The 12,943-nt window shown below is 45.4% G+C and overlaps 1 protein-coding gene across 1 annotated transcript in view; it reads left to right on the top strand.

Moving 5' to 3' along the window:
- The first annotated feature begins 906 nt into the window (after positions 1-906).
- Positions 907-12,943, top strand: part of LOC115128469 (brevican core protein-like) — a 36,176-nt gene continuing 24,139 nt past the window's right edge. Inside the window, exon 1 of the mRNA XM_029658328.2 lies at positions 907-1,210. Within this exon, the coding sequence (XP_029514188.2) occupies positions 1,191-1,210 (20 nt within the window). The 5' untranslated portion in view covers positions 907-1,190. The remainder of the gene's footprint in view (positions 1,211-12,943) is intronic.

Genomic DNA, 12,943 nt, shown 5'->3' on the forward strand with positions numbered 1-12,943 from the left:
TAGCCAGCAAAACAGACTAAAATGTTTTGCAATGTTTCTTAGTGGACAATTCCAGGTATTCTCTCCCTGTTCCAGTCCGTTTTCTTCTGTTTGAAGCATAATGAACACGACCTAGCCCTTTTCTGCTTTGCCATTTCCCGCCTAAACAGTCCCAGCAATGTCTCATCAGTGTCAAATTCCTCTGGGTCTCGCCACTTCTGCCAAGGCAGAGGACATCTACAAAGCACCATTCACTCACAGTTTAACCCCAAGGATGGGATGCCTCACTATGTGTGCTTGCTTTGCATACTGCTCTTTGGGGTTAAGAAGACAATGTTGTCATTGATACACTTTCAGAAATCATTAGCAGAAGAGGAACTTTGTGAAGTTCAAAAGTCTTTCGTCAACTTTTGTGTACAGAAACATTGCGTGTACTCACTCTGATTGAAATAATCCTACATTCACATAAATTAAATATTCACATCTGGAATTTCGAAATGATTGGTATAGTGTTCATTGACCAGAATAAACCAATTGAAATGGATTATAAACTTATTGTAAATGCATTATTCATGGTTACCTGCAGGCGTACGTTATATTCAATAAATACTTTTTCATAGGCTGCATCATCCCATCGCCTTCTTTGCATGCTCTCTGCGACTCTAGTCTATTCTCTCTCGTTGCTTACCTGCAGCATCAGCAATTTGCCCGAATGCTGCACTGACTGACGCACTCTCCCCCTTCGTCTCTCCTCTCTACCCACCACATTTCTCTTATATTCCCCCTTGCAATAAAACCATGTCTGATCCTTTCCATTAAAACGTCATCAATCGTCACGAATAAGCCTACATTGAGACGTCGCTCAAACAGTTCAACTGCATTGCCATGTATGTCATCCCACTTTTACCCCATCCCTTTACACGGACACATTCTCCTCCATCCTCTTAGTTGAATGACAAAAGTGGGCAGTTCAAGATTTCATATTTGCCCTCACTGTCTCAAACTCTCTCTTTTCTTCCTCTCCTTTGCAGCCGGTCGGACGTACGCGTCCCATACCTGCATAGAGTTCCCAGTATTCTTGGGTACAGTATTGAACGTCGCAATATCCCGCGCGCACTGCACCAAGTGAGGGAGCCGATGCCGAAAAGACTTCCCATCCTTTCAACCCCCAAAATATTAGAAAATCCAGGATTGGACAACCATTAATCGAAATGTTTGTCGAAATAATGCGGTAGGTGTCGTTTTATTGATAATTTAGCCTAACACGTTTGGACCGATGGCGTTTAAATGAGGGCAGAAAGTTATAGTTGGCTTTGTCATATATATATATAACCTGCACTTATGTGTGACATGCAATTTTATTTTTTTCCTCTCATTGCTTTCCTTCCCCGGTGGTCCTGAATTTAGCCTACTCTTATTTACATGGGCTATAATTGGGCTACAAGCAGGATTAGACCGTTTAGGGGTCGTATTTCTTTTAAACTCACCTGCGCCCTCAGAATGTTTTTTTCTTAATAATAATGTTCCACGTTTCTTATTCTACAGTGAAAATCGGATGCGTAATTTGAACATCTTTTCATCAGATTGAGAATAAATCCAGTAGCATAACTTTTCATTTCACAATGTCTCTGCATTGTCCTTTGACGGATCATCTTTAACTTTGCAGCTTAAAGTTTAATACTACAGAGTTTTGCAAGATGTTCCACAAACTGTATTTCCACATCAATACGCACTTTCATCACCAGTATTATTTAGTAAGAGACACCTTCCGCCCATGGTTGGCTTAACCATTAAGTGTCTATTGACGCACCCGTGCGTCAATCTAAGTAACATCATTTTAAACAATCCCCATAAAAATCCATCAGTTTAAACTAGAGATATGTTTTTTTTTGTGTACATGGGCTGCGTCTCAATGACCACATCCACATATGTCAGCCTTCTGCATCTGTGGTGGAAGGTGGCCAAGCTACAGTGGTGTTTGTCAAACCATGAGATGTCCAAAAATCAATCTTCTCACAAATAAAATGTGTAGCATCCAAAAGGGTTCGGCTTACAAACTAAAGTGACCACTCTATGGAAAGATGAGAATCTCAGGAATACTATGGTGTTCATACAAATGAATGTAAGTATGAGTGCAGTTTTGTGCAAACAAAAGTAAGGGGTTAAATATTTGTTCAAAAAAAGCAAAATATTTCCTGACACTTATAAACCTTATATTCCTTATGATTTCTTTTTTTTTACTGTATTTTTTTGGCCATTTATGAATGTATTATTCAATATGTTTCTAGTGGCAATAGTAGTAAATGCCAAATAAAATATTTTATCAAATCATACATAAAAAAAAATAAAAAAAATATAAAAAAATATATGTATATATATATACCTAAAGGGGTACTAAAATTAAAAATCAATGGCTTAGACTTTTAGGTCTTAGCTCGTTTTGTAATGTAGAAACCTAAACACCATTAAACTCTCTCTCTATTCTATCCATCCATTTAAGCACAAAATAACTTTCCTTCACCACTTTTGTTTTTTGGCTGTCCTCTAGTACAGTACCACTCCTAGTACTTCTCAGTTTCGACAGGGTCAAAAATAACACCTCTCTCACTGTCTTTAGTCTTTACTTGTCCTTTCTCCCACTCTGTCTATTCCCACTGGGCACACACTGGTTGAATCAACTTAGTTTCCACGTAACTTCAATGAAATTGAAGGAATAGACGTTGAATTGACGTCTGTGCCCAGTGAGTTTTCTCCTCCCTGCGAGCTCTCTATTCCCCCCCTCTCTGTCCCCCTCTCTGTCCCCCTCTCTAATGTAGTCTCTTAGTGGACATGTTGCCTTTGGCATCACAGGCTATAAGCGTCAGTCTTTGGTGCAGCCAAAAACGTGATTTTGCTGTGTTTTATATATATATTTCCACACTCTGAGGTTGGAATAATACTGTGAAATTGTGAAAAGGATGATAATGCCCTTTTAGTATAAGAGCTGTTTGAAAAGACAGCCTGAAATTGTAGCATTTTTTGGTAGGATGGAGTTTTGGCCTGCCTGGTGACATCATCAATAGAACAATAAGGTGGAGAGTTCCAAACCTCTCTGCCAATAACAGCTAGTTTTCAGTTTTCCACTCCCCACTCAGGTCACTCCCAGACAGTCTTAGCAAAATTATTTTTGTTTCTTTTTGAGAATTTTTATAGAAAACAATCACAGTAAGGTACTTTATTCTTACCCAGAAATAAAAAATGGCTGCTTTGGACATTAAAGCCTAATAAGTAGCAACTGTGGTGGGACGAAACCGTGGTGATATTACATTTTAACATGAACTATTTTATAAAGAGAGTCGTTGCTTATTCACATGATGGGTTTTGACCCCTGCGGCACTGCTTAGGCACTTTAATCTAGTGGCACCAATAGGATTCTAGCTAATAACTACCAAACTATTATCAATATTGAACTTCAGGGCTCATTTTAACCAACCTATGATGCCAGGTATGGTTTCAAATTGCTGGTGACACGGTGGGCATATATTACTTGTTACTATCGCTATACTTGTGTACTTTGTTGCTACAAAGGTTGTTGTCTATATCCCATATTACAGTAGAACACCCACCCCCCAAGATATTTTTGAGAGATACGGTCTTGAAAAACAAATGTTATTGCCACTATTGGTTGTGAATGTGAACTTCTGAAGAGTTCATCAACCACTGGTAGGTTGTACAACTATGTTGAAACCAGAATTGGGGTCAACTCAATTGCAATGCTTTTTTAGTTTATTTGAAGACACTTTCTGATAGACTCTGGGTGCAATCAAATGACATTTTCAACATCCGTTTCACACTCAAGAAGCCTAAATTTCAATAGTGGGGTGGTTGTGTGATTCACACACTTTTTGATGGCTAAATGAAATGGAAGGATGGATGGATAAACTTAATAGATATATTAGCATTTACAATCTCTATGGAATCTCCAGTCCAGCCCAAAGAATATAGAATAATCCTGACTAGAGATTTCCAAGTCAATGACATCAATCTCCCATTGAAATCAATTCCTGATTTACATGGAAGTTCGAATTACAGCACACACACATTTCTCAAGTTACGATGCGGCCGTAAGTTGGGGGAGTTGGGAGAGTAATTTTCCCCAAGGGACTTTTTTATGTTAAAAGATACCAGTGATTTATGAATTTGAGGAAGCAGGTTTGAGGAACAAGCAAAAAAAAGTATCTAAGGTCTACATGGTTGTTAAGGGGATATTTCACCCAAATGACATTGTTTCCTTTCAATCCAAAGTGTGGATTTTCGTTTCAGAGTAAGGAAACAAATATGTCATGTGGGTGAAGTATCCATTTAACAGACAAGGTTGTTGGGGAGATTCAGAGGTAGTACTTAAAAAAAGGGAACTTGAACTAGCCTTCTGTGTTCATTGAACAAGGGGAAGTTAGACAAATGAACTAGGGTTACGTGGGTTAGACCAGTGATGAAGAGACTAAGAGCCGAGAGAATTAAAAACAAGGGGCCAACATTCTCTTGTGTGTATCTGGGCCAGAACATTTCTTTTTGCAAATTTCTATAAAACAACATGTGGATGTTGTGCCCTTGCTAGACCGTGCAGAGACTGCTAAAATCCTCTGCTTCCTATGTGACACAGTCTCCTTAGTCTCCTCATCCAGGGAAATCAGGACATCATGCACCTTTCTTGTCTTTCATCCCACCCTGCAGGAGGCGAGAGCAGGACGCTCTGAGTGCACTCTGTTTCTCTGGCTTTCACCACACAGCCTCGGGGACTGTGGGCTTCTTTAGTTCAACTCAGTAATGGACACGGTACATAGGGGGGGGGGGGGGGTGAGCATAAGCAGAAAAGTGAGAGGTGTCCATATAAGTGAATGGGCCTGAACAAGTACTGATGGAAGTGGAGAGCAGGAGGTAAGGAGAGTCAGTGCTGTCTTACCCAGAGCTTGTAGCTGTTTGTGTGATTTGACCTTGATATGGCTCTTGTACAGTACAGTACAGTACAAGTGTTTGACATCATAATAAAGTACAGCATGGGTTGTGATAACCTATTTTCGAAGTCCCCGCAATACCTCCTCGACAGCTACATAAGCGGTCTGCTTGCATTGTGCCTGTCTTTTTGTGTCTGCATAAAGCGTCCATCATGGTCCAAACCATGTGTTCTACAATAATGGACCTTTGGCTTTCAAATTTTCAGCGCGGCTCAAGCAATTCTCTTCAACTGTCAACACATTCAAATGAAAAAAGGACGCGTACATGGAGCCACGTTGGTGGGAATTTTAGGAAGGTGCGCATTCAGACTGTGCATCCTCCCGCGGACGATAGCGTAGCTATGTCACAATGGGACGCAGTACTATCACGTCTCAGCGTATGTGGATAAAAGAGCTGGTGGAAAGAGGCCTATTTTGTACTGTGTGTACCATGTACTTGAGGATATTGCACAGGCAGCTTTTTCTGGACATGGCAGTGCTGTTGGTGGCGTCTCTGGGCCACGCTTGAGTTCTATTCCCTGTTTTCTTAATTAAAAAGAACAGAAAAGCTGACTGCACAATAACTGGCCAAGGACGTTCTTTCTGAAAGATGTGGCCAAGAGGCACCCAACAAATCAGGCCTGACTGCCATTTTATTCACCGTCATCAGTCTGTCGCCATCAGGATGAACACAAACCTGTGTTTACGGATACTTGGTAACAATGGTTCAGTTTGAGAGGCCCTTGGTTAGTGTTCTTTTCATGTGGTCATTGCTTTTCTTCAAGTCCTGTTTTAAGTGATTTCTAGTAGCTTTTGGCTTTTTTTCCATGAAATAAAGAAAACGGGCTAGTATCTCTTGTCCTGTAATTTTCCAATGTGGACGTTTGTAAGAGAATGGGTATAAAGTGAAACACAGTGTGCAGCTGTCCACTCGCGCGCCGCTGGCCTTTTGTCCGACGTTTTCCAGTCAAGAATATTAATGGCTGCCTGTCTGTGGAGCTAACCCAGCTGGCACGAATACAAACAACATTTATTCAACCACAAGGCAGTGTCGGTTTATACGACACTTGTGTCTGTTTGTCTGCTCTGTGTTTGGAGTCCTTTGACTGGATTTGATATACAGTAACAGCAATGATGAGAATAAGGGTGGGATTTAAAAAAAGCATAGATTAATGATGTGTGCTGCAATTGACTCAATTGCGAGCGAGTTCAGAGTTGAAGCGTGAGGCTAAATTTATCTGCTGTTTTGGTCCTGTAGCTACCACTTTGTAGCTGCGTGAAGCACACCTGTACCTGCGCAGACACTACAGTTGAAGTCAGATGTTTACATACACTCCACAAATTTCTTGTTAACAAACTATAGTTTTGGCAAGTCGGTTACAACAATTTTCTAACAATTGTTTACAGACAGATTATTTCACTTATAATTCACTGTATCACAATTTCAGTGGGTCAAAAGTTTACATACACTAAGTTGACTGTGCCTTCAAACAGCTTGGGAAATTCCAGAAAATTATGTCATGGCTTTAGAAGCTTCTGATTGGCTAATTGTGTAAGGGGGCGCATACTGGCGGCAGAGAAGTCAGACGCACAAAAACTTACAAATAACATTTACGACAAATACATGAGGGGGAACAGAGGGTTAAATACACAACATGTAATTGATGGGATTGAAACCAGGTGTGATACAAGACAAGACAAAACCAAAGGAAAATGAAAATAGGATCAGCAATGGCTAGAAAGTCGGTGACTTCGAACGCCGCCCGAAAAAGGAGAAGGACCAACTTCGGCGGAGGTCGTGACAGTACCCCCACTGACGTGCGGCCCCAGCAGAGCGTCGATACCGACCTCGGGGACGGTGTCGAATGGGTGAGGCGCAGGGCGATCCGGACGAAGACGGTGGAACTCCTGCAGCATAGATGGGTCAAACCCGTCCTCGACCGGAACTCAGATCCTCTCCTCCGGGCTGTACCCCTCCCACTCCATGAGATACTGACGGCCCCTCGCCAGGCGCCTCGAATCCAGTATGGAGCGAACAGAATACGCCGGGCCCCCCCGATGTCCAGAGGGTGCGGAGGAACCTCCCGCACCTCAGACTCCTGGAGCGGGCCAGCCACCACCGGCCTGAGGAGAGACACATGGAACGAGGGGTTAATGCGGTAATCGGGGGGAAGCTGTAACCTATAACATACCGCGTTCACTCTCCTCAGGTCTTTAAATGGCCCTAAAAACCGCGGACCCAGCTTCCGGCAGGGCAGGCGCAGAGGCAGGTTTCGGGGCGAGAGCCAGACCCGGTTCCCCGGTGTCTCACTGCGGTGGCGATCTGCATTATTCTTCTGGCGCGTCACGTCCTGCTGAAGGTGGACACGGACAGGAACCTCGGTCTGACCCTGATGCCAAGGCGCCAGAACCGGCTGGTACCCCAGTACGCACTGGAAGGGAGAGATGTTAGTGGAGGAGTGGCGAAGCGAGTTCTGTGCCATCTCGGCCCAGGGCACGAACTCTGCCCACTCCCCCGGCCGGTCCTGGCAATTAGACAGCAGAAACCTGCCCACATCCTGGTTAACTCTCTCCACCTGCCCATTACTCTCAGGGTGAAAACCTGAAGTAAGGCTGATCGAGACCCCCAGACGTTCCATGAATGCCTTCCGGACCCTAGATGTGAACTGGGGACCCCGTTCAGACACTATATCCTCAGGCACCCCGTAGTGCCAAAAGACGTGTATAAACAAGGCCTCCGCAGTCTGTAGGGCCGTAGGCATACCGGGCAGAGGGAGGAGACTACAGGACTTAGAGAAACGATCCACAACGACCAGGATTGCGGTGTTTCCCTGTGAGAGTGGAAGATCAGTAAGAAAATCCACCGACAGGTGCGACCAAGGCCGCTGTGGAACAGGTAAGGAGTGTAGCTTACCTCTGGGTAGGTGCCTAGGAGCCTTACACTGGGCGCACACCGAGCAGGAGGAAATATAAACCCTCAAGTCCTTAGCCAAGGTAGGCCACCAGTACCTCCCGCTCAAACAGCGCACTGTCTGACCGATCCCAGGATGACCAGAGGAGGGTGACGTGTGGGCCCAATAGATCAACCGGTCACGAACAGTAGACGGGACATACAGACGCACAGCTGGACGGGAGCAGGCTCTGCACGTAACGCCTGCTCAATGTCTGTGTCCAGCTCCCACACTACCAGCGCCACCATGCAGGAGGCGGGGAGTATGGGAGTGGGATCCATGGGACGCTCCTCTGTGTCAGAGCCGGGACAATGCGTCTGCCTTCGCGTTCTGGGAGCCTGGTCTGTAAGAAAGGGTAAACACAAAATGGGGGAAAAACATGTCCCACCTTGCCTGGCGAGGGTTCAGTCTCCTCGACGCCCGGATGTACTCCAGATTGCTGTGGTCAGTCCAGATGAGAAAAGGGTGTCTAGCCCCCTCAAGCCAATTTCTCCACACCTTCAAAGCCCTGATGATAGCCAACAACTCCCGGTCCCCCATGTCATAGTTTCGCTCTGCCGGGCTGAGCTTCTTCGAGAAGAAGGCACAGAGGGCGAAGCTTTGGTGGCGTACCCGAGCGCTGAGAGAGCACAGCTGCTATCCCAGCCTCGGACGCGTCCACCTCCACTATGAACGCCAAAGAGTGATCCGGATGGGCCAGCACAAGAGCCGAGGTAAACAGAGCCCTCAGGTGATGAAAAGCCCTGTCCACCTCAGCTGTCCACTGCAAGCGCACCGGGCCCCCCTTCAGCAGTGAGGTAATGGGAGCCGCTACCTGATCAAACCCCGGATAAACCTCCGGTAGTAGTTGGCAAACCCTAAGAAACGCTGCACCTCCTTTACCGTGGTGGGAGTCGGCCAATTACGCACAGCTGCAATGCGGTCACTCTCCATCTCCACACCTGAGGTGGAAATGCGATATCCTAGAAAGGAGACAGACCATTGGATGAACAGGCATTTCTCAGCCTTGACATACAGGTCATGCACCAACAGGCGACCAAGCACTCTGCGCACCAGGACACATGCTCAGCGTGTGTAGCGGAGTATGTCAAAATGTCATCAATATACACCACTACACCCTGCCTGTGCCGGTCCCTGAAAATCTCATCTACAAAGGCTTGGAAGACTGATGCCGCATTCATTAACCCGTACGGCATGACGAGGTACTCATAGTGCCCTGAGGTGGTACTGAAAACAGTCTTCCACTCGTCTCCCTCTCGGATACGCACCAGGTTGTAAGTGCTCCTGAGATCTAGTTTGGTGAAGAAGCGGGCCAGTGCATTGACTCTATTGCTGTGGCTATGAGCGGTAGCGGGTAACTATACCTCACAGTGATCTGATTCAGACCCCGATAGTCAATACACAGGCGCAGACCTCCCTCCTTCACAAAAAATAAACTCGAGGAGACTGGTGAAGTGGAGGACCGAATGTACCCCTGATGCAGGGATTCGGAGACATATGTTTCCTCCGTCTCCGCCTGGGAGAGGGGATACACGTGACTCCTGGGAAGTGCAGAGTCTACCAGGAGATGTATCGCACAATCGCCCCTCGATGAGGTGGTAATTGAGTCGCCTTCTTTTTGGAGAAGGCGAGAGCCAAATCGGCATATTCAGGGGGAATGCGCACGGTGGAGACCTGGTCTGGACTCTCCACCGTAGTAGCGCCAACGGAAACCCCAAAACACCTACATGAGTACTCTCGCGACCACCCCGTGAGAGCCCTCTGTGGCCAAGAAACAGTGGGGATATGACAAGCTAACCAGGGTAGGCCCAGCACCACGGGAAATGCAGGAGAGTCAATAAGGAAGAGACTAATACTCTCTGTATGACCCCCCTGTGTCACCATGCCCAAAGCAGCGATGACCTCCCTAATCAACCCTGACCCTAATGGTCGACTATCTAAGGCATGAACGGGGACGGGCACATCCACAGGAACGATGGGGATCCCTAAACTATGGGCTAAAACCTTATCAATAAAATTCCCAGCCGCGCCTGAATCGATGAGCGCCTTATGCTAGGAATGCGGGGGAAACTCAGGGAAAGTGACAGACACAAACATATGTGCAACAGAGGGCTATGGGTGAGAATGGTGCCAGCTCACCTGGGGTGATGCCAGAGCGCCCTGTCTGCTGCCTCGATCCCCAGAAGAACCAACCAGCACGAGCGGGAACCCCCTCCGGTCTCCCTGCGCACCATCCCTCCCAGCTCCATGGGTACCGGAGAGGGTGTGTGGGAGGATGGAACCACCGGACCCTGATCAGAGTGTCCGCGGGTAGCCAGCAGGTTGTCCAGCCGGATTGACAAGTCCACCAGCTGGTCGAATGTGAGGGTGGTGTCTCTGCAGGCAAACTCCTGACGGACGTCCTCACGCAGATTGCAGCAGTATTGGTCGATCAGGGCCCTGTCGCTCCATCCCGCGCCGGCAGCCAGGGTCCTAAACGCCAGGGCGAAATCCTGGGCACTCCTTGTCTCCTGTCTCAGATGGAAGAGGCGTTCACCCACCGCTCTACCCTTGGGCGGATGGTCGAAGATTGGAAACATAACAAATATAACAAATGGGTACAACACCCTATGCACGCCAGGACAAATGTGCACAAACACTTACAAATAACATTCACCGACAAACACATGAGGGGGAACAGAGGGTTAAATACACAAAATGTAATCGATGGGATTGAAACCAGGTGTGATACAAGACAAGACAAAACCAAAAGGAAAATAAAAAGTGGATCAGCGATGGCTAGAAAGTCGGTGACTTTGACCGCTGAACGCCGCCCGAACAAGGAGAGGGACCAACTTCGGCGGAAGTCGTGACAAATTGACATCATTTGAGTCAATTGGAGGTGTACCTGTGGATGTATTTCAAGGCCTACCTTCAAACTCAGTGCCTCCTTGCTTGACATCATTGGAAAATCAAAAGAAATCAGCCAAGACCTCAGAAAAAGAATTGTAAACCTCCACGAGTCTGGTTCATCCTTGGGAGCAATTTCCAAATGCCTGAAGGTACCAGGTTCATCTGTACAAACAATAGTACACGAGTATAAACACCATGGGACCACGCAGCCGTCATACTGCTCAGGAAGGAGACGCGTTCTTTCTCCTAGAAATGAACGTACTTTGGTGCGAAAAGTGCAAATCAATCCCAGAACAACAGCAAAGGACCTTGTGAAGTTGCTGGAGGAAGCAGGGACGAATGTACACAGTAAAACAAGTCCTATATCGACATAACCTGAAAGGCCGCTCAGCAAGTAAGAAGCCACTGCTCCAAAATCGCCACAAAAGGCCTGACTACGTTTTGCAACTGCACATGGGGAGAAAGATCATACTTTTTGGAGAAATGTCCTCTGATCTGATGAAACAAAAATAGAACCGTTTGGCCATAATGACCATCGTTATGTTTGGAGGAAAAAGGGGGAGGCTTGCAAGCCGAAGAACACCATCCCAACCGTGAAGCACGATGGTGGCAGCATCATGTTGTGATGGTACTTTGCTGCAGGAGGGACTGGTGCACTTCACAAAATAGTTGGCAACATGAGGATGGGAAATGATGTGTATATATTGAAGCAACATCTCCTCAAGACATCAGTCAGGAAGTTAAAGCTTGGTCGCAAATGGGTCTTCCAAATGGGACAATGACCCCAAGCATACTTCCAAAGTTGTGGCAAAATGTCTTAAGGACAACAAAGTCAAGGTATTGGAGTGGCCATCACAAAGCCCTGACCTCAATCCCATATATTTTTGGGGGGCAGAACTGAAAAAGCGTGTGCGAGCAAGAAGGCCTACAAACCTGACTCAATTACACCAACTTAGTCAGTTGGAATGGGCCAAAATTCACCCAACTTATTGTGGGAAGCTTGTAGAGGGCTACCCGAAACATTTGACCGAAGTTAAACAATTTAAAGGCAATGCTACCAAATACTAATTGAGTGTATGTAAACTTCTGACCAACTGGGAATGTGCTGAAAGAAATAAAAGCTGAAATTAATCACTCTCTACTATTATTCTGACATTTCACTTTCTTAAAGTAAAGTGATCCTAACTGACCTAAGACAGGGAATTGTTATTAGGATTAAATGTCAGGAATTGTGAAAAAATGAGTTTAAATGTATTTGGCTAAGGTGTATGTAAACTTCCGACTTCAACTGTATGTGTGACCGTGTGAGAGCAAAGTCTTGCATCGTTCTCATCTCAATTTCTGCGGTGCTGCTCATGCCAACGTCGTAATGCCGAGACTACCTTGAAGTCATATAGAATCATATTTATTGATAGTTCAACTGTCTCTGTCCATGTAATTACTTTGTAAAGACACAGTTTTAAACACATGCTTTGAAGTGGTCCCGAAATGCTCATAGTCAAAGGGACATATTGGAACATGACTTTCAGTTTCACTTAACTCATCAGAGTGGGCAGTAGTAGTTTATTACATTTTACATGTAGGTCGTACTTGGCAGCTAAAAGCTGAATTGCACACAACACATACAAGTTCACAAATCTCAAAGCACATGAAAAGCAAAACAAGCATCAATTAAGAATATGAATGACGTGAGTATAGGTCTGGACTACAATATTCTTAGTACTTAAAGCCTCAAACAGATCGAGCAACAACCGCATATACATACAGTGGGGAGAACAAGTATTTGATACACTGCCGATTTTGCAGGTTTTCCTACTTACAAAGCATATAGAGGTCTATAATTATTATCATAGGTACACTTCAACTGTGAGAGACAGAATCTAAAACAAAAATCCAGAAAATCACATTGTATGATTTTTAAGTAATTAATTAGCATTTTATTGCATGACATAAGTATTTGATCACCTACCAACCAGTAAGAATTCCGGGCTCTCACAGACCTGTTAGTTTTTCTTTAAGAAGCCCTCCTGTTCTCCACTCATTACCTGTATTAACTGCACCTGTTTGAACTCGTTACCTGTATAAAAGACACCTGTCCACACACTCAATCAAACAGACTCCAACCGCTCCACAATGGCCAAGACCAGA

This window comes from Oncorhynchus nerka, linkage group LG4 (assembly GCF_034236695.1).
Source record: "Oncorhynchus nerka isolate Pitt River linkage group LG4, Oner_Uvic_2.0, whole genome shotgun sequence".
NCBI lineage: Eukaryota > Metazoa > Chordata > Actinopteri > Salmoniformes > Salmonidae > Oncorhynchus > Oncorhynchus nerka.